General features: G+C 34.6%; 1 protein-coding gene across 4 annotated transcripts in view; it reads left to right on the plus strand.

The window, feature by feature from the left end:
- Positions 1-23,127, plus strand: part of LOC128982840 (ester hydrolase C11orf54 homolog) — a 118,604-nt gene that overhangs the window by 57,591 nt on the left and 37,886 nt on the right. For all 4 annotated transcript variants that reach the window (XM_054401875.1, XM_054401876.1, XM_054401879.1 and 1 more), the window contains exons 5-6: positions 13,796-13,966; positions 21,784-21,880. In XM_054401875.1, coding sequence (XP_054257850.1) covers positions 13,796-13,966; positions 21,784-21,880 — 268 coding nt within the window. The remainder of the gene's footprint in view (positions 1-13,795; positions 13,967-21,783; positions 21,881-23,127) is intronic.

The raw sequence follows: 23,127 nt of genomic DNA on the forward strand, positions 1-23,127 counted from the left end.
CGAAAGGACCGAAAGAGAATTAAATACAAAATACGACTATAAAACTAACACGAATTACCAATATGTCTAACCTCATTCATGGTAAAGGCTATTAGCCCAGTCAATCTAGGTAAAAAATCATGGAAACCCGGAAATGCGAGATATAAAGCTGAATTTTGGCACAGATGTTCTTTATGATATCCTTGACCATATCCTAAAAGTCCCCTGTGTGCTTCTTCCGGTATAAAGAAAAAAGGGGGGAGGGGGGAGAATATTACTTAAACGCGCAATGCTTGAGAACGGTAAGATATACAGATATACAAAAAACTGATTTAGATGCAGTATAATGTGTTTGTTAATAGAAGGTCATGTGATAAAGTGTGATACCTGTAACCGTTAAATATTAAGAACTAATTAATTATTTTTTTACTCTTTTTAGCTAGAACTTATGTTATAATGCTGTAATTCTTGTCTTATTTCTTGATGTAAAAATGTAAAAGCTTTATAACATGTTAATAAAGTATACACAACTTAAAGGCAATCGTCGGTTTAGTAGTGAAGCCGGATGCCGGCACGGTGCAATGCCAGCGGTCGCGGTGCGGCAGAGGCAGTCATTGCTCACAGGATTCAACGCGAACGGCGCGTCGTTCATGCACCCTTGAACATGTCTACAACTGCACCTGCACCCTGCAACGAGACCTTCTCTGGAGGAACAACCCCCCACCACCACGCAGTGCTGAAGGATGCATTGCACGACGTCCAATAATATTATTCAGTGTCACGACATCTAAAATATAATTTTTGAGCTGTTGCACGACGTCCAATATAAAATATTTGACTGTTGCACGATGTCCAAGTGCCACGACGTCCAAACGTACAGTAACTGCAAAAAATATAGTCTTTCTACAAGCATTGGACGTCATGTGATTGGTCGTCGTGTATCAGCACACTTTATATTCTTTGAAAAAAGTAGCAGTTCCACGACGTCCAAAGCCCCTGCTATGCCTGTTGCACGACGTCCAAAGCGCATGCACACTGTGAGTACTGATTTACCGTATTTATTGGAAACTAACCTAACCTAACCTAAACTAACCTAACTTAACCTAATCTAACCATGCTCCGTATGCAGGAGCTTTGGACGTCATGCAGCAGCGCTGAGTTATTGGACGTCGTGCAACTGGCGTAACAGAGCTTTGGACGTGGTGCTAATGCTAAGTTTTTCAAAAGTATAAAGTGCGCTGTTGCACGACGTCCAATCTCATGACGTCAAAAGCTTGAAGAAAGACTATATTTTTTTAATTTACTGTACTTTTGGACGTCGTGGCACTTGGACATCGTGCAAACAGTCAAATATTTTGTATTGTATGTCGTGCAACAACTCTAAAATGATGTTTTAGACGTCGTGGCACTGAATAATATCATTGGATGTCGTGGCACTTAAACGTCATGCAACACTCCCGTGCTGAACACTTCCGAATCGTACAGAGCGCCGAACCGTACGCGGCAAATGGTCTGTCACTGTTGCTGTCAAAAGACCCGAGTTATTTCCTCATAATAGGTTAAACATTAAATTGTTAAGTTCCAGTTTCCAAGGTGAAGGAGATTGTAAATAGATCTATGTAAATAAATGTAAATATTATTGTTGAATTATTTGTAGAAGAAATAAGTTTTGAAGATATTCAGTAATTTAACATTGGGCATAAATTACTATTTTTGTTCATGGTTCTATATAGACCTACCTGTATATTTAGAATGGCATAAAATTAAAATTTTATTTTTCCTATATTTTAATTATTTAATAATGCTTGGAAATAACGAGTAACATAGGTACAATGTTAATTTAATTAGTATTTCTTATTTTTTGTATTTATTTATTTGGTCAATAAATTTAGATAATACTACGGATAAATACTAACAGTAATTAGAATAAGGTATATGTTTAAAAAAGGTACTGACTTGTTAACATTCTGTATACAAAAGTAAAAAAAAAATATTTTCACATACAGTATTGCATTAACTATAAAGTATGTTTCAACATTTTTTTAGAATGTTTACCTAACTATAGTTAGATTGATTTCCACAATTTATTTTCCAAGATACAAAGGAGATTTTTTGGCTAAGGATATTATATATTGAGGAAGATCGAAGGATTAGTTTGACTTATATAGGTATTTGAAACTTTTAATAATTAGTCTACAAATAATTCATAATACTTAATTAATTACATAACATCATTAAATGGCTACTCAGTTCCTATCAGTGTTCAAAGAGGCCTCGGGATTGGAAGAAATCGCTCCGATGCTCCGCTCCGATTTTAATTCCGCTGTACCATTTCCATACAGACGATACAAGGTGTTCTAAAGGACCTCGACTATTATGGCTCCAATATAATTATTACTGACCTATCCATTATTAAAATTGGGTATCATATTGAAGGTAGTTAATCCAATTTGTACAAATATTATTTTATGTTAGTAATCTTTTCTGATTGTACTTAAAAATATAATAGTAAAACTTTTTTATGTCCACGTTTATTCTGGAGTTAATTCATACTATTACCAGCTTAAATATACTTTTTAAGAAAAAAAAATAAAGTGTTGTTTTGACGAAAACCATAGATAAAGTAAATTTAGGACAGTGCAATTTTGTATGAAAATACCCTCCCCGCAGCAAACCTGCAGACTAAGCGAATTTCCATTTGCCCGATTGGATTTTTAATTATATCTATTTAAATAACATTATGCTTAAAAATTACCTAGGTTTGCTGCTACAGGGAGGGTAATGAAGTATGTTTTTTAGTAAAATATCAATAGCTTAGTAAATATTAAGTTTATTTGCCAAGTTTGATGAAAATATATTCGTAAACAAGCAAGCTACAACAGCTAACTTATTCTCCTTAAAGATAACATGGGAATTTTAAATTTTGAATTTTTTAAATTTTCTTCGTAACCAATAACCTTACAAAACACGTTAATATACTAAAATATTTGATTATTCAAGCTTTTTAAAATGGTTTAGAGAGAAAGTAGAAATGTTTCTGTTTTGAGGGTCAAAAATGAGAAAATTCAATTTTTACCTCATAAATCCGAATATTGACCCCATTCCCATGGTCCGATCATGCTGATTTGCCAACTCATTCAAGATTATCCCACCTTACAACTTCAAGCCAAATTTAATCAAAATCGGACTAAAATTACTCAAGTTATCGCAATCACGGACACGTTTAAATACGTCGCGCCCCCCTCCCCCCTTTATTTTGTTAAAACGGGGAAAGCACACAGTGGACGAGTGGGGACTTTTAGGGTGTGATTTTTACATACCATAACGGACATCTGTGCAAAAAATTAGCTTTATATACATCCCATTTCCGGGTAAAAACCTAGATTGACTGGGTTATATAGAGAAGATCATTAACAGGCATGTGAAGGATGAGTTTCTCATGAACTCAGGCCTGAACGTGAACCAACATGCCTTTATGATGGGCAAATCGACTACAACAGCACTTCATAGCCTGGTAGTGAAAATTGAAGACACAGTAGATTACAAGGAAATCCTGGCAGTGTCTTCATGGACATCCAAGGAGCCTTTGATAATGTGTCCTATCAGTCAATGGAGGAAGCACTGATTGACAGAGAAATTCCTCAAGAAATAGTGTGTTGGATAATGGCTCTGCTCCAAAGCAGAGAAATATCAGCAACGGTCGGAGACTCGTAAGTTATAACCGAGGCCAGAAGAGGGTGTCCGCAAGGAGGAGTTTTATCTCCCCAACTATGGTCACTATGGTTGTGTCAAACGCTACACCGAGAACGCCATATTTTTTAACTCTTCGGCTTAGTACCTCTTCCGGCAACTTCGCCAACAGGTGAAAGACAGATTTTCCAACCACGCAAAATGAGAATTTTTTTATGCTAACTATTTTTTACAAAATATACCAGCAAACATTGAAAATATTCAATTAAAACTAAACATCGTGACATTGTTATATACCTGCTACAGGGTTTGTTTATGTAATAAAATGAAAGTTAAGAATGTGATCCTTTGAATGGTATACATATTGTTCTCATCTGAGTTCATTATAAGTGTATTTTACCGTTAAAATAATTTTTACCCATACCATCGCCTTACGATCATGGCCATTCTAAGCATCAACAGCGAACGATCGTTGGCCACTGCTAGGGTTAAAGGTGTAAGGCGGGATAAACTGAAATGCCTTCGCAAACCAGAATGATCGGACCATGGGAACGGGGTTTTATGGGTTGGAAATGGGGGTTTTCTCATTTTTGACCCTCAAAACACAAAATTTCTTAATTTCTCTCTGGACCTTTCTAAAGAGCTTAAAAAAACAAATAATTTAGTATATCAAATTGGTTTTGTACGGTTATTGGTTATGGAGAAAATTAAAAAAATTGTAAATTTAAAATTCTTATGTTATTCTTATGGAGAATATTGTAATATGTTGTAGTTTGCTTGTTTATGGATATATTTTGATCAAACTTGGCAAATGCATTTATTTTATACTAAGCTATTAATATTTTACTAAAATACACACTTTATTAGTTTCCTTGTAGCAGCAAACCTAGGTACTCGTTAAACCTAATGTTATTTATTGAAAATCAATTCAGACAAATGGAAATTTGCTTAGTTGACAGGTTTGCTGCGGCGGGAGTATTATAATTATTTGCAAATCAACATGAGTTAGGCTTCCCAATGATCCATTAATTAATAAAATCGGTCTTGAAGATTTGGTTGTAAAAAAGTTTAACAACAACAATTCACTAATGAAATGTATAATTAAAGTTTAACAACAAGTTCAACAAGGCCAATATATAATTATTTTATTTTATTCACTAGCGCTTTCAGAAACTAGGTTTCCATCTTCAGTCACTAGTACACTGGTACAAAAAGTAAATATTTACTTAATAATAAATTAATTTTAAACAAAGTTAAAACATATGTTGTAAAGGACATTGGAAAAATATATCAAAATTAATGTTAAAAAAATAATCTTTTGAGTTTTTGATATATTACAGTGTTGTTCTTGATGTAATTATTTTCAGTAATTCCGAGTTTATAATTGGGCCGTCTTCATTATTTAACAAATAATTTTGATCTGTTTTTTCTATAAAATAAGATTCCCACGCAATAAGATGTTGAGGTTTTATAATTTGTTTTAAAAGTTTAAGGTTTCCCAAATTGAAAATATGTCCTGTATTAATACTGTGGCTAGCAAGGACTGACTTTTCAGGTCTTCTGTATTTTGCATGAGCTTGGTGTTCTTTGAATCTTGTTTGGATTTTTCTTTTTGTTTGGCCGATATATTTCATGTTACAATCATTACAATTAATTTCATAAATTCCAGACATGTCAATTGCCTAATTGTCAATTGCCAGGATTGCCTAATTTTGATTTCAGTAGGTTAATAGGTCTGAAAGTTAAATTTTGTGATGTTTTATTTTTAAAAATGCTCTTAATGTTACTTGCAAATTTTGAGTTGTACGTTATACTAATCCAATTCTTTTCTTGGTACTTTCCTGTTAAAGGGAACATTCATTATTATCGATGGTTTTTTTCTCGATATATCGATATTAAAAAATTGAAACATATCAGCTGACCACTACGATAAATATTGTTCAGTATCAACAAACAATAATAAAATGAAACTGTTCTAAAAAAATAACCTAACATAACTAACCAAACTTGCTGTAACATTTAAAAATTCCGTGTTTAACTTGCCTTTTCTGTTATCAAACGGTTAGCTTAGAACAGTTTTATTTCTTAATCCATATAATAGACTGTTTTAGCCTAAACAAGATCAGTAGTTAGTTGTTGTCAATTTGTAATGGATCGGAAAACAAAAATATCGATATATCGAAAAAATCATCGATAATAATGAATGTTCCCTTTAACAGGAAAGTACCCTTTTCTTTTTTCTTTTCTGAAATGTGGGTAGTTCTCTGATTTTTCTGTCTTTTTAATGTAGCTTTTCTTAACATGTTGTCTATTAATTTTGTAGTGTATCCATTAAATGTTGCTACATTTTTTTATATATTTCAGTTCCTTGTCAAATTTTTCTTAATTTAAAGGTGTATTATTGAGCCATCTATGAATTAGTGAATGAAAAACAGCCCCTTCTGAAATGGTGGATGGTTTGAGTCGTTGGTTATATATCTATCTGTATGAGTTTTCTTTCTGTAGATGTCAAACTCAAGTTTATTAATCACCCACGCTTTAACAACAATCACATCTAAAAATGGGAGTTTTCCATCTAATTCTGTTTCTGTAATGAATTTTATTGTTGGATATATTCCGTTGATTTGGTCGGTAAATATTTTTATGTCTTGATTTTTCTCAAAAGACAGCAAATATGTCATCAACATATCTAATCCAAATTCTGGGAAAATATGGTAATGATTGTTTTGCCAAGATCTCGAAATGGCTCATAAATATATCAGCGACAAAACATGAACGAGGATTTCTCATTGCCGTGCCATTAGTTCGGGAGTAGAATTTATCTTGAAAAACAAACGTTGTTTGAGACATGCAAAGGTTTATCAAATTTAAGTATTCTTGTACTTCTAATTTTGATAAATTATTTTAAATGAGCCAATCTTTGATCAGTTCTGAAGTGACTTCTATTGGTACATTTGGGTAGAGTCCAACTACATCAAAAGATACTAAACATTCATGATCTTCCAGATTAATGTCTTTCACTGCATCAATGAATTCATATCTGTTCTTAATGAAAAATGATTCGTATGGTGTTAGTGTAGAAAATTTTTTCTGTAGCCATTTTGATATTAGGTATGTTGGGAAATTTATTGATGACACAATTAGTCTCATTTAGAAATAATAATAATTCACCAATTCAGTATTTTCTCACCACTATAAATTTGGAGGTTGCCTAGCTTTTTGCAAATAACTTTTAAATGGTGAGGAAATCGACCAAAGTGGAAGGTGATCAGTTGATAATCTGAAAGAGAATAAAATTTCCTACAAATTGGTATCTAGCATTTCTTGAAAAAACTCAAAAGTTAGATCCAAATAAAAAATGTGAAATCCCCTGTTTTCAAAGTATTTCTTAGGAAAAAATGTTTTTTTTTTTAATTTTTCACCATAAATCATTACAAAAAACAAACTTCCATAATTGTTTACAAATCTACACGAATTAAGCTTTCCAACTACCCATTAATTAATAAAATCGGTCCTGTAGAACTCTATATTTAGTTGTACAAAGGTTATTAAAACTAAATTATATGTAAGTAGATGAGAACCAGAAGGCGTTGAGTTTGAAGAGTACAATATTCTTGACTGAAATATTAAGAGATTAAAATTAATCTGTGTCTTGCGATAACACAGGTCTCAGTTACAACTAGCTTAAAATCTAATGAGTTAAATTTTTCTCAAAATCATTCTTCAATCATAATTTATAACTGGCCACAGAGCCCGTTGTGGTTAAATCCAACAGTCTCTAGGAAAATAACAGTTATGAAATTCATGCACCACTTTACTCACTAATATTAATGGTACAGATTAAGTACACAACCTTAGAAATATACACATAACATAAGGAACACACTTTAATAGTCCAGTAAATAGAAACAAAAATGGGGGGGTTAACTTACAAACGGTCCGGTAGTTCTTATTTTTAATATGTTGTCTAGGATGGTAAGTAGGTGTTTAAAAATAATGTTCTTAGCCATAAGTGGTAGAAACAATATTCTAATGTATATATCAAAAATGTAATTGTCTACAACATTCACAATATATTTGCCTTTTCACTAAAACGCACCGAAACAGATTTATAGACGAAAATCTCAGGAAATTGCTGATTTATTTTTATTTTTCCAATATTATGGCGGGTGCGGAGGGGGGAAATTGAGCATTTTGCATTTTAAACACCTACTTACCATCCTAGACAACATATAACAAATTTAGAACTACCGGACCGTTTGTAAGTTAATAGCCCTCTATTTACTGGATTATTAACCACTAATGCAAATTGTGAACAACAACATGCAAACAAAGAAAAATGAAATAACAATACAACAATCAGCTGTTAAATTATCAACACGTGTTGCATATGATTAGACGATGCATACCGTCAAACCCATTACTGCCATAAATCTTTTAAAAAATCAGACATTCATAATTATATGCAAATCTACATGGATGAAGCATTCCGTTGACCTATTATTTAATCAAATCTGTCAAATAGAACTGTAGATTCAATTCTACAAAGTTTAACAAAAATGTTTCTAATTCAGTATTTTCTAACAACTATAAATTCGGAGGCTGCTTAGCCTTTTTGAAAATAACTTTTAAATGATGAGGAAATTGACCAAAGTAGAAAGTCATATTCAGAATTACATTTACTACAGTACGTATTTCTCAAAAATACTCAATAAAGGCAGCCCAAAGTTGGCTACAAATAGAAACTTGAATAAAACAGTTTTTAAAGTATTCATATTTTTACTTTTTCACTACAAATGTTTTATAAAATCAAACTTTCATAATTGTTTGCAAATCTACACCAATTAGGCTTTTTAACAACCCATTAATTGACAAAATCAATTCAGTAGAACTGTAGATTTAGTTGTAAAAAAATATCTCTAACTCCGTATTTTCTCCCCACTATAAATTTCGGAGGCTGCTTAGCTATTTTGCAAATAACTTTTAAATGGTGGGGAAATCGAGCAAAATGAAGAAACAGTTTTTAATGTATTCTTATTTTTTACCTCAAATACAGGGTGGCGCAGATGGATCGGGTGGTTTTAAAAGACTTGTCAAACTGTCAATTTGAAAGGTATTGGATTGAAATAAAGTGCAAAACGTCTAGTTACAATGGAAGTTTATGGACAAAAAATTAGTTAAGTTAGTTTTCAAAAATTACATCCATCAAATGCCTTCCTTCTCGAGCGACGCATTCTTGGATTCGGTCCTTGAGGTTCCACATTGCTCGCTCAAGCACATCACCAGGAATTGATGTGATTTCGTTGTGAATTACAGCCTTCAACTCCTGAAGCAAGGGTCTACATGAACAAACCCCGGACCATTCAGGAGTTGAAGGCTGCAATTCACAACGAAATCACATCAATTCCTGGTGATGTGCTTGAGCGAGCAATGCGGAACCTCAAGGACCGACTCCAAGAATGCGTCGCTCGAGAAGGAAGTTATTTGATGGATGTAATTTTTAAATTTGTTTGTTTAAATTTATTTTTAATTACAAATTGAAACTTGAACACAGAAATTTGAAATAGCAGTTTTTAATGTATTTATTTTAATTTCACTTTTTCACCACAATTATTTAATAAAATCACACTTTTATAATTATTTGTAAATCTATAGGAGTTAGGCTTTCCAATGACTCATTTGTTAACAAAATTGGTCCAGGAGAAGTCTATATTTAGCTGTACAAAGTTTAACAAAAATATAACTAACTCAGTTTTATTTACTACTTTAAATTCGGAGGTTGCTTAGTGTAAAGATACAATAAAACAAACTAGTGTACCTGTTGCTCGAATTCGAGCAATTGCTAAGTATTACAGGCGTTATTTTAAAACGAAAAACAGTCTTAATTTCTTATGACTTTAAAATATTTGACTCAAAGATGATGGAAATACTCAATATGTACTTAACAGATCGATATAATCAACATTTATTGTGTATAGTGTTTTCTACAAATAGCCTTACTCATAGCCGCATTAGGTTTCCAGACACATTATGTGTCCAAGAGCCTAACAGCACGACTCCTTTCCCCATACCGCCTTGAGCGATAGGGATCCTTGAGATTCGCTCTAACCTTTCCTCTCCCATTCATGGGCAAGTTTTCATTCCTTTTCTTTCTTGGTTTTTTTTTAATTTTAACGCCTGTATGTATTCCTGGATTTTCCTATTTCTCTAGCTAAACGTCTCAACTGTTTCCTTGTCACTCATCAAACTATTCCACTATAGATAATATTTTTAATTTGGCATCGATGATCAAACTACGTTTAGCGGAGAAAGGTGGTAAGTTGTATGCATTTTTTGTGGATTTTTCAAGTGCGTTCGACACTATTGATAGAAGATCACTAATATTAAAACTTTCATCAATCGGCGTATCAACGCACGTTTTAGATGTTTTGAGGAGTTATTATTGTAACACATCTGCAGCGGTTTGGTGTAAGGGCGGCATTTCAGATGAGTTTGAGACAAAGACAGGTTTAAGACAAGGATGTATAGGAAGTCCTCTCCTGTTCAGCTTATTCGTAAATGATTTGCCAGAGGTGCTGGAAGGTGGCTGTAATTTCGGTGGAAAGAGAGTAAATGTTTTGATGTATGCAGACGACATCGTATTGTTGGCCCCCACAGCAACAGTGTTACAAATGATGATTAAAAACTTGGAGTGTTACAGTGCAATTTGGAACCCTACAGTAAATCTATCTAAATCCAAAATAATGGTTTTTAGGAAAGGTGGTAGATTATCGGGACATGATAGATGGTGGTATAAGGGCAAACAGGTTGAAGTGGTAGATAGTTATAAATATTTGGGAATGTTGTTTACAACGACATTGTCATGGGAAAAACATTTCATAGAGAAGAGGAGGCTAACTAATTATGCAATTAATTCAGTATGGCAAAGGCTAGTAGACAACAAAAAAGTCCCGCTGCATATTAAGATATTATGTTTCGAATCTATTCTCAGAGCTATTTTGTGTTACGGCGCACAAGTTTGGGGGTTTTCAGAAATTTCTCAGTTAGAAAATGCTCAGAAAACGTTTATTAAAAGGATTTTTAGATTGCCACATAACACTCCCAACTATATTGTTTACTTAGAAACATGTTTTGAAAAGTTATATTTCTTTAATCTACAAATTAACGCAACATACATTTTTAAGGTTTTTAATTTGCCAGAATCACGCTTACCTAAAATTATTGCTAAATCTGTAATTGGAAAAGGTATTTTTTGGGCCAAAGAGTGGAAATGTCTAGGGCGAAAACACGGTTTGGATATTAATTTCGAGTCAGCAGATGTTTTTGAGGGATTAGTGAAGATAATTGAGGCGGAAAGAGATAGCTGGAGAATTGATATGGTTGGCAGAGCGCGTACATCGCAATATCACCAACAACTGCTTGCCGTTGACCTTGACCTAGGGCCCAGGAGTTTTCTCACTGATAGCATCAATATAAATCTTATCTCATGGGTCATTAAGGCCCGAGCCGAGCTGGTTGATTTGAATCACAAACCATGGATAACAAATAAAAATCATTTTTGTAGTCTGTGCAATTTGCGCAAATTTGAAACAGTTTTTCATTTTGTTTCTATTTGCCCAATTTTTGGTGATATCAGAGAGTATTGGTTTGGGAAACGAAGCATGCATTGGGGCGAACACATAGAATACATAAATGGTAGGGATTGGCGTAAATTAGCAAACTTTATGAGAGAGGCGTGGAGAAGGAGGTGGGAGTTAATTAGAGAATTTAATTACGAATAAATCAAGTGAAGTTTTTTTTCCAAATTCAAAATTGTTTTTTCTCTTTCTAATTTATAAATTATAGCAAAACAATAAATATGTCAAATAAATTGTCAGCCTGTCTTCTTGAATATTCATAGTAATTTTTATAGATTTCATTATGCGTAAACCTTTTAAAACCTAATAATTTTAAAAGTAAAATAATACAAGTTATGTAAACAATATTATGAAAAAGGTTTTTTTTTAAGTTTAGTTTAAAAATGGATGTAAAATTGTATGTACATTTGTGTATGTTATTAAGTGTATTTTGTTTCAACTTCATTTTCATAAATGTGTTTTCCAGGTGTGTCAACCAAACAGACGGTCGTAGACCATTGTTTATTAAGTGTTTGATTATGTTTATGAGGGGAATGTTTATTTTAAAATAAAGCACTTTATTCATTCATTCATTCTCTCATTCATTCTTGTCACTCATCATATGTTTTATTTTCCCATCTCTAGACCTATCTTATCCAAGACTTATTCCTGTTCTCTCCTATTTGTCTCCTGAAGTGAACAATTTATAAATACGTTACTCATGGTTTTTATTTCTCCACATCTACTTACTTCCTCTTCCACCATGTGAAATCTTCACAAATTCGCCTTTAAATTTTCCATGTCCTGTTACAAATTGCGTTTCATAATGGCCCATCTCCCAATCTTGTTCCAGTCTCTTTCTGATGTTAGGTACCTATACATCCGAACGTTTACCTTTAAAACACTCTGCTCCCAACGCATTTGCCACTCATCTAATATCTCCTCTCTTCCGTTTCCGATGTAGTCCTACCCACCTCCTTGTCTTCCAATCAACAGCTTATACAGCGATTATCCACCAGTCCTAAATTGAATGTGAAATCTTCAGGTGGCTGTTGGAGAGCACACTTTGTATTCCGCTATCAACAACAATATTATTTGTATTTCGTTCGCGTCTACCAGTTAAAGTTCGTCGGCCTCCTCCCATTGGCCGTCCTGGTCAACGTCTTATAGTCTCCATTATGTTGAACGTTTTTTTTGTTATATTTTGATTTTGTGCAACATTTTAGTATAACCAGCTGTTTCAAATATTAGTGTCAATTTCAAAGTATTCATCTGTTCAAATGAAAACAAACATTTTCTCCCTAAGAATAAAATGAGAACTTTGAAGGCCACTGGGGCAGAGCCCTGATGGAATTCCAAAGTTATTTTGTTTGATGGCAAAACTACATGCTAAGACCTTTCTAACAACACCTTGGACATGGTGATCGGTAGCTCCACCACTCCAAAACAATTATGACAAAAATATGCCTAGCTTATTAAATATATAGATTCTTCTAAGAACTTTTATTCAACATTTAACTAACTGAACAACTCGCTTAAAAACAAGTCAACAACATAGTGACCCCTGGTAACCATAGTCTTATGAGTAAACTTACAAATAATTACTAAATCACATGTCATACCATTACATCCTCTCATAAACATTCCCCACGGGCTGCTACAAAGGTGCATCATCTCTGACACTCGCGACCGCGGCAAAATCGTGATCATATCCTGTGAGCCTTAACCTTGAGGACATCATCACCGTCACCCGCGACAGCAGTAAAATCGTGACACCCCAGCGGGCCACAATCACGGGGACATCATCACCGTCACCCGCGACAGCAGTAAAATCGTGAACACCTCCCGCGGGCCACAATCACGGGAACATCATCACCGTCACCCACTGCCGTGGCAAAATCGTGTTAAATAATCTCCCATGGGCTGCAATCACAGTAACATTATCATCGACGCCCGCGGCCACGGTGAAATCTTGAACATCTCCCACGGGCCGCAATCGCGGTAACATTATCATCGACACCCGCAACCGTGGTGAAATATTGAACATCAATCACGGGGACATCATCATCGAAACTCGCGACAGCGGCTAAATCTTGAACGTCTCCCACGGGCTGCGATCATGAGAACACATCACCGTCACCTGCGGCCGCGGCGAAATCGTGAACATCTCCCTCGGTCCACAATCAGGGAGACATCATTATCGTCACCTGCAATCGCGGCAAACTAATGGTTTAAAAAAATTATTTTTATCTAAAAAATGTTTTTTCAAACCTCTGCGGCCCCCTTTTGCTTGCGGCCCTAAAGTGGTAAATCTGGTACTGATTATGTGTTATAAAGTTTACATTGAAGTTGATCCCAAAGAGCTTCGCTTTGCTCCGCTCAATCATCCTTCTCATGCAGTATATTTAAACAGTTTTATCAAGCTAAATGTACTCTAGTTGATGTTATATCACACCTCTCATTGACAAACTTGTAATCCGTGTTTCCTAACTCTGTATGATGTGTTGAAGCTGGTGGCAAATCTAGTGGTGAAGAACAGCCAAGTCCGCAGTCTTACACAGATTGCTAAGTTGAAAGACCAAAGTAAAGGAGATGAAATGGAAGCATTAACACTTCCTGACTCTGAATCCACTTATGCTTTGATGGGCAACTTGTATGTCAGTGAGGGAAAATCTGGTCAGGTAAAATATTATGCAAGCTAATATTTTATGATAAGTTAATAAGTAGCCTATATAAAGTTTTAAATGAACTGTCACCCACCATAACATATTCCCTGTCTCTTCATTCAACCCCTGCACCAAAAAGTGAAACAATATTATATAGAAAATCAGTATTTACTTTGAACTTATCTATATAAATAACACCCCCGCCTCAGCAAACCTGCAGACTAAGCGAATTTCCATTTGCCTGAATGGGTTTACACTAAAATTTCTCCTTAAAAATATCACATTTATTCCCTATTCCCTACCTAACATTAGTTTAACGAGTACTTAGGTTTACTGAAACAGGGAGGGTAAAAAGGTGTTTTTTTGTAAAATGTTAATAGTTTAGTATGAAATGAATGCATTTTCCAAATTTGATCAAAATATGATCATAAACAAGCAAACTACAACAGTTTACTTATTCTCCATAAGAATAACATGGGAATTTTAAATTTACAGTTTTTTGGAATTTTCTCCGTAACCTTTAGGCGCATAATAACGCTTCAATGTACTAAATTATTTGTTTTTTTTTTAAGCTGTACAAAATGGTTTGGAAAGAAAATGCTAAATTTTTAGTTTTTAGAGGAAAAAAATTGGAAAAACCATTTTTTGCCTCATAAAACCCCCCATAAACCCCTGTTCCCATAGTCTGATCATGCTCGTTCGCGAACTCGTTTGAGTAAACGTAGGTTTACAAGTTTGTACCAAATTTCATCACAATCTGATGATTTTTGCTTGAGTTATCGCGCTAACGGACACATATATAAATATATATATATATATATACAATTGTTTGGTTAAAAGGCTACTATTATCTCCTATATATAATACGAGTAAAGTTTGAATAATTGTCAACTCGATCTGGGAATCGGCCCTAACAAAAACGTTTATATTTACGGAATAACTAAGTTCTATGTCAAAAATAAGTTCTAGACCAGTGGTATAGCCAGGAAAAATCTATTTTCGCCATAATATGAGTACAAACTTTTGAAAATTTAACATGGGCCTTATGAGAAAACATTCCGCCATTATTGTAATTTTGTTTACATTTTAAGACATAACGTGACGTTCTGTACCCACGGGCACCTCAGCTTGCGCATGCGCAGAAAGCTCTTGACGCACTTTCCGAGGTCCAGGTGACTGTTCTTCTGAATCTGATGTGTATTGATGCATTGATTGGCTTCTGACATACAATTTTGTCAACTTGTGACAGAGAGAAAGAGAACGACTCGACTTTGCTCCAGTTCATTAAATCGTTTGATGTATAAGAATTTGTATTATATTATAAAACTTTAGAGAGTAATGAGTTTCTAATCCATGAAAAAACTATTCTTATATTAGCCTCAGCCTCAGCTATATTACTGTTTATTTAATACTTTTGCCAATATAAACGAGCGATATATCTTATTTTTTATATTTTTAATGGTTTTAATAATAATTGTCATCACTAAATTACTCTTTTCGTTGGTTGTCCTGTCATGTCGTTGTCAATAATGTCGTCTGATTCTGACTGATGTTACACTGAATCGGTCATAGGGAAAATAATTAATTGTAACCTAACTTACTACTAGCACTAACTAAGAGTGTTGCAATTAGCAGTGTGGGATGATTGCACTGGATAATTTAGCTATCTATTTCAGAAAAATAAAATTTAAAATAGATCAAACACTAGGATTTGTTCTAAAGTTTAAGCCTTGTTGAGATGGATCCTTTCAGGTTATCCTAGCCCGAACAACTGGGTTAGTAACTTAGCTTAACTTGGTTGTTCATCCATGTTTTGTTTATTCACACTAATCAATGGCTACTAGATTAAAAATGCCTAATCCTGCTATGTTTTGAAACCAATATCCATAGGCCTTAAGCCCTAATTTTTGTTTTAAGTACTGGCACTGGGTACATCATTAGGTAACTCGGTAAGGTTGCTTTTTATAAATGGATAATTTCATGAATCACTAATACACTATCTAGGTGTGTTTAGTACATAATGAAACTCTCAAAAAATTACTAATCCTATTTCCTAACCCAAATAAAATATAGGTAGCTTTATTAGGCCTACAGAGGATGAGTGTTTATATTACTTCTCTGTGGTGTAAGTTATGTATGCCTTAAGATGGCTATAAGTTTAGGACTAGATATTAAATAAACTCCCAATTAACCTAGCCTATTATTTGTCAGTGTCAATAAAATAGTGCAATTAGGCCTATATCGAGGACAGCCAAACTTGGATATACAACCATGTTTATACCTAAGTTTCCTTTTTGGTACTCACCAACATGGATCAACCCAGGAAACGTTTACCCCTTAGTCGAGCTATACCTAGCCTTATGTGGCTTAGCTACAAAACTTTACTTAAATAGGTTATACGTTTTCAAACTGAGCTAAGTTTGGCAAATTGATATGATATAACATATCCCAAGTTAAAGCATGCGTCGCATGTCATAAAATGTTGCAAACCGACAAATGTCACCAGCTCGAAATTTCTCTGGAGAGTTGAGGCTATCTATTGTATTTTAAGCATTATAGCCTATGTTATCTGTACCCAAGACTGTGATGATTTTGAAAAGTGTGTAGGGATTTTTCTCCTAAACTGCCTAAATAGTTTTAAAATGTTTGTGTTCGTGTGTCGACAAATGTTACAAAACGACAAACGTCAAAACTTGAATTTGCTCTGGAAGCTATCTATCCTTAAGCATTATAGCCTATATTATCTGTAGGCATACACAAGATGACTTTAAGTGTCAAGGGTTTTTCTCCTAAACTAGGCTAGGCTACCTACCTTTTTGTGTGAATAGGCCTAAGTAATACAACTAAACGAAGCCAAAACAAAAACTAAATATCCAGGAAATATTTGTCAATGGAAATCCCAATCAAGGGCTGCAAAAGATTCTTCAACGTTAAAACTACTCATTATCCAAGCCTAAAGTGTCTTTTGTATGGATAAAATAAATACTTAACTCTTGATTTGATGTCAATAAATATTTTCATTAATTATGCAATATACACCATAACACGGTGTTGTTATTAGGACAATTTGTTCTATAAAAGCGTGTAACATAAGGTATTTTAAATTAAAGCTTAAATTTATTATTATTTATTCTTTAATGTTTAGTTTCTCGAGCAAAGCTCGGTCCCCAGGTACTAAATATTAAAGAAAGCATACTAACTCAGTACCCTGAAATTTATAGTCAATTTATTGTGTTTAAAGTGAGGTTAAATATGTTACTCTTGTAAATGGCCTAAAGGTCGAAACATGTAGAGTTTTAAAAAATAAAAAATAATTCCAGGGTACTGAGTTAGTATGCTTTCTTTAATATATATATATATATATATATAAATGAATTTGAACGGATGGTGTTTTTGGTCTCTAGGAACCTCAAAACAAAAAAAAGTAAATCTGTCCCGGGTCCAGGTCTTACCATGAGTACTACGGTAATAGCTTATTCCCTATAGGGGAAATTCGCTAAAATTAGAGTTTTGTCCATTTCTCAGAACCATAAATGTTTAGGTTATTTTTACGTTTTACACATTAAAGAACAAGTCTCATCTCAATTTCTGTCTGTCTGTCTGTCACGGCCCAAGAGCTATTTTACGCGGCCTGCTCCTGAAAAACGAGAATACCTATCAAAATCCAAATAATTTTAATGTATTCACTGTATTGGCGAGAGTGTCTTTAGCTATTAAAATATGGCCTCACTACTTTGTAAATAAAATTACGGACGTTTAAAAACCCAATTTTGTGCAATTTTTGTCAAGTTTTCTCCCAACATAATCATCTATGAAATAACAAACAACTGTTCGGATCGAGATAATTTTTTCTAGCTGTCACTGATATGTTTACGAGGGGGTACCCAAAAGTTCCTGGAATAGCTTTGCCGTGGGCGGAGCTTGCGTAGTACAAATTCTCACCGCTTGGCTCATGTAGCGCTGCTTATAGCCAGTTCAGTGCCGCCTGTTGCGTTGACCTGACGTGTTCTGTCCCCTGCAGTAATAGTTTTTGCTAGTGCTGTTTTGTGATTTTGTCGTTTTTTACAATGGCAAGTTTAAGTGAACAGCGTGCAGCTGTGAAATTTTGTTTTCTACTTGGCAAAAACGCCGCTGAAACAGTTGAAATGTTGAAGACAGCCTACAAAGACGACGCTATGGGAAAAACCCAAGTGTACGAGTGGTTTTCTCGGTTTAAAAATGGTGACATGTCAATTCTTCAGGTCAAACCTCGTTCTGGACGACCATCGACTTCACGAACAGACCAAAATCTTGTGAAAGTGAAAGAAATTGTGCTTGCAGACCGACGACAGACTATCGAGCAAATATCAGAGGCTAGTGGGCTATCATGGAGCTCAGTTCAACGGATTTTAACAAAAGATTTGAACATGAAAAGGGTTGCCGCCAAGTTTGTGCCTCGTGCTCTCACTGACTTTCAAAAGGAACGTCGAATTGAAGCCTTCCGTGATTTGAAACAGCAACTTGAAGCCAATCCAGATTTTTTGTCCAAAATAATCACAGGTGACGAATCTTGGTTCTATGGGTACGACCCTGAAACCAAACACCAATCCAGCCAATGGAAGACGGCATCATCACCCAGACCAAAAAAATGCCGTCAAGTCAGAAGTCAGATCGAGTGTCCAAACAATGCTCATTTGTTTTTTTTGATGTGAAGGGGATTGTCCATTCAGAATTTGTTCCACCAGGCCAGACAGTAAATCAAGTGTTTTATCTTGAAGTCTTAAGAAGACTACGGAACAGCATCCGTCGCAAAAGACCTGATTTGTGGCAAACAGGGGACTGGTTTTTTCACCACGACAACGCGCCTGCGCACACGGCAATCTCTGTTGCCCAGTTTTAGGCCAAAAATGGCATGGTTACACTACTACACGCACCCTACTCACCAGATCTGGCTCCGTGCGACTTCTTTTTATTCCCACGGATGAAAAGGGGCATTAAAGGTCTCCGATTTAACAGCGTGGATGATGTCAATAAAAAAAACAACGGAGGAACTGGCAGCCATTACTGAAGAGGAGTTCCAAGCATGTTTCGAACCGTGGAAACAACGATGGGATAAGTGTATAAAGTGCAATGGAGAGTACTTTGAAGGTGATAAGGTTGTTTTGTAAAAAAATAAATATATGTATATTTTAAACAAATCAAATCAAATTATCTTTATTCACTTTATACATTTTACATACATGAATAGTGTCAACGCATACAAAATTGGTTATGCAACTTAATCTAAAAGACTTAACCATACAATTTGACAATTATTTTAGAATGTATAGCTAATTCATTTTTGATTTAGAAACTCGTCTATACTATAAGGAGCCAGATTAATTCAAAATGATTTTAATTTCTTAAAAAAATTGGGTTTGTTTTGATCTTTTTTAGTAAAGCAGGCAAACTTCTTATGAATAAATTGCCGATATACGAATGCTTCATTTTTTTAAGTTTCAGCCGATGATGACTTTTTACAGTAAGATTTTTCCACCTTGTATTGTATTTATGGGATACTTCATTGTTTTTATCTTTATAAACATGCTGAATAGTTTTAAAAATATGCAAACCATACACTGTAAAAATTTTCATTTCTTTAAAGTACTTTTTCACCGACTTCTTATCCTTAAATTTTTCAATAACTCTAATGGCCTGTTTTTGTAGTTTTAAAACCTTTTTCAAATTTTTCAAATTTTGTTGTACTGTCCCACCATAAATTTGGATTCCGTAGCCAATATGACATTCTATAAGCGAGTGGTATATCAATTTTAACACAGCTTTATCACAGAGATAAGCCATTGATCTTAAAACAAACAAGCCTGAATTAAATTTACCAACCAAATACTTAATATGTTCATTCCAATTTAGATGTTCATCAATTATCAAGCCTAAAAATTTGGTTGATTTCACTTGATTGATCGGGTTATTATTTAGAGTAATTTTAGGGGTTTGATCTTTTTTAAACTTATTTGTATGAAAGAGAACGAAATTTGTCTTGTCGGAACAAAATTCCAGTTATTTTTGGGTACCCCCTTGTACATTGAATGTTGTTTACAAATACCGCAACCATTTCCGATCTTCTTTTGAAAGCAAATCCAAAACCAAGTGAGATTAAAAAGGTTTTTCCTTACATAATGGATTTAATTAATTGCAAGTGCAATAGTGTGTAGGGTAACTGTAAATGAAAATAGAGAAAAAGACCTTGAATCAGTTTTGTATATGGCTGGGAAACTTAACATTTTTTAAATAAGCGTTACCAATAGCTTACAAAAAAGGATTCAACTCATTGACGGCTATTCAATGGCGTTTGTGTAAAGTGTAAAGTGACAACTGCAGTGGGTGATTGCAACAGAGGTTTACGGATTATGCTCAACTCGCTTTTCCAATGTGTCTTCTCACCGCTATGTGCTGCAATTAATGGACCATACAGCCAATAGACCAATTGCCCATCTCTTGGGTTTGTAGGCCTAAATAATTATTCATAACCAAATTTCGACGACAATCCTTGATACCGGTACTTTTACCTAGAATACATGGCTTACCTACTTAAGAAATAAATTTAAAACGTTCAAAAACCCAATATTGTGTGATTTTTTCACATTTCCTTCTAATGTTGTTCTATAAACCAAACATGATTTATAGAATACGTCTTCTATTAAATAACAAAATGTTGTTGTTTTTTCAAACTATCACCGATATGTTTACATTAAAAGTTTGTACAAATAATGCAATTAATGGGAAATAACTTTGATTTTCGATAACTTTTTGTGAGAAACTCCAAAACCAAGAGAGATCAATTACCTCGGGACTTGATTTACGCGTTTAGTTGGTCGGATGTACCATAGTTCTTAACTGTAAACCTTGGTTTTTGGTACTAGATCTTTTACTTAGAACCGGTGGTAGCAGCGAGAATCATTTTTACGTACCAACACATCACTATTTACAAATTATTTTATCGTTGGTGTTGCACCTTATTTATTACAGCCGTATTCAATTTAATTGATGTCTTACTGTATAGTTTTGCTTTTTCTGTCTAGATTCCAAAATGTTAGTTTGTGCTAAGAAAATGATAACGCATTTGAGTAAAACATTTGTTGAGCATACCATCGTCAATTGTTTACGCTTTACGTTGTTTATGTATTAATAGTTCGTGGCCTGTATGTTGTAAATTACTAAACTAAATCGTATTTAGTACAGTACTTCATTTCATATAGTAAACCGTCATTTCGACATCATTTCGTGTCATCTTCGGACTAAGCAAATATAAATTGTTAAGAAAAGTTTGGTGACACTAAAGTATATGTACTTTGCTTTGGTTAAAGCGTAGCAAATTCCCTAATAAAACCCTGTATTTTTGTGTGTATGTCTGTTAGTTGGTAGCGCATATTTCTCAGTGTTCCGTACGGATAGGTCAAGAGCACCTTTGATAGTGAAAATTTCAACCGGAATGTTTAATGGTGAGGTTGAGGTAGTATTTTAACTACTTTTAACCCTTGTGGAAAGTAGCTTTCAATTATAGGCCTTCTTTAGGGCTATGCCTCATAGATTTTTTTTACTTAAAACTGTCAGATACTGTATTTGTTTATTTATAATAGTTTGGCCAGCATACCTGAAAATATGCAAACCAACTGCTGTTCTTTATATAAGAAGGTTTCAACTGACTACTATAAGATCTCCGTGCGTAGAACGGGCACACAGCTAGTGCTAAAATTTTTTTAAAGTTGAGAAATACTTCTTTTGAGAGATAGATCATACTTTCAAAGGACTGTTCTGATATGATTTGGTTAATTAATCAAATAATTGATCTGTAGGTTTTGAAAGTAAACTGTTCTAAGAGGATTGGCAAAGATGACTTTGTCAAAGCAGCTAGAGAGAGCTTACTTGCTGGATTTCCAGGAAAAGCAATTGGTAAGTATTTTCTATTGGCTCATTTCAATTATTTAAAGTCTTTACTTAAACTGCAACTAAATAGTTAAATATTTTATTAAGATTTTCAATAAGCTCAATTGTCAATAACATTGGTATTAAAATAATTGGTCCTCAACTACAGTACTAGTAGGCCTAGTTCAAAGTGTGAGATGTAACTCTCAGCCTCTGCACGTCAGATAGAGTTGATACCAAAATGCATTCATTGAGCACGATTGTTATGCAAGACTAATTAGCCTTTGTTTTGTTAGCTGTCTAAAGGTTGGATTGAGGATTAGGTTTAGGGGAAGTCAATGTCCCTACCGGTCCGCGGAATTGGATAACCCCATGTTAAACGCACTATCTTCAAATTTGGTTGATGAGAGGAACTCACTAACTTGTTCGATTTCGGAATTGGCTAACCCCGGAACCCGCTAACCCGCTCTAGAGCCGGGGGACCGAATTCCGTCCTAGTACAGAAGTCGCTAACTCGGTCCCTTGGCGGAACTCGCTAACTCCCAATCAGAAGCCTCGCACACCGTCCAATGGGAGCCAAGAACGAAGATTGTTGGCCAGTGTTGCCGAAAGTGTAGTACCTACCACCGTATCGGTACCATAATGTCGTATCCTACGAATAATTAGGAGTAAGAGCAATGTATTTGATAAAATGAATGTATATACAGAAGTAAGTTTTTTATTATTATTCTTATGATTATTATGAGGGCGGAAAATGTATAGTCTTGCCATAGAATAACCAACACAAGTAGACTTCACATCCCATTGTAAATTATGAAGCTCGTTTTTGTGTTAAGTTCATGTCCGGTGACACTGATCGCTACTGTCGGCAAAATTATGATTCTATTATTTTATAGTTCATTTCATGATTTGTTCTCTACTGTTCGGTTATATAACTAAGGGAAGGGTTGTTAGTTATGGTTGGAACGTTTTATTTGGTTAAACGAGGTTATATGACTGAAAACAAGAAACAAATTGTAAACAAAACACGACCTCTACAGACAGTGCACCGGACAGAACTATAGGTTGGCCGGATAGATAGCGACCTGCGAGAAATTTTTAGCGCATCTAGGGGAGGTAACAGCGACGGAGGGTATGATCCCCCTCTCCGCCAGGTGGCCGTTTTCATACTGCACAACACGACACCGACACGGCGTCGCCCGGTGTCGTGGGAGTTGGAATCCTGTGTTACCAAATGGAACTGCTTAGGCTGGGCGCACACTGATCCAGCATTT

This window comes from Macrosteles quadrilineatus, unplaced genomic scaffold, assembly GCF_028750875.1.
Source record: "Macrosteles quadrilineatus isolate MER2022 unplaced genomic scaffold, UCM_ALF_1.0 Scaffold_1__1_contigs__length_201487025, whole genome shotgun sequence".
NCBI lineage: Eukaryota > Metazoa > Arthropoda > Insecta > Hemiptera > Cicadellidae > Macrosteles > Macrosteles quadrilineatus.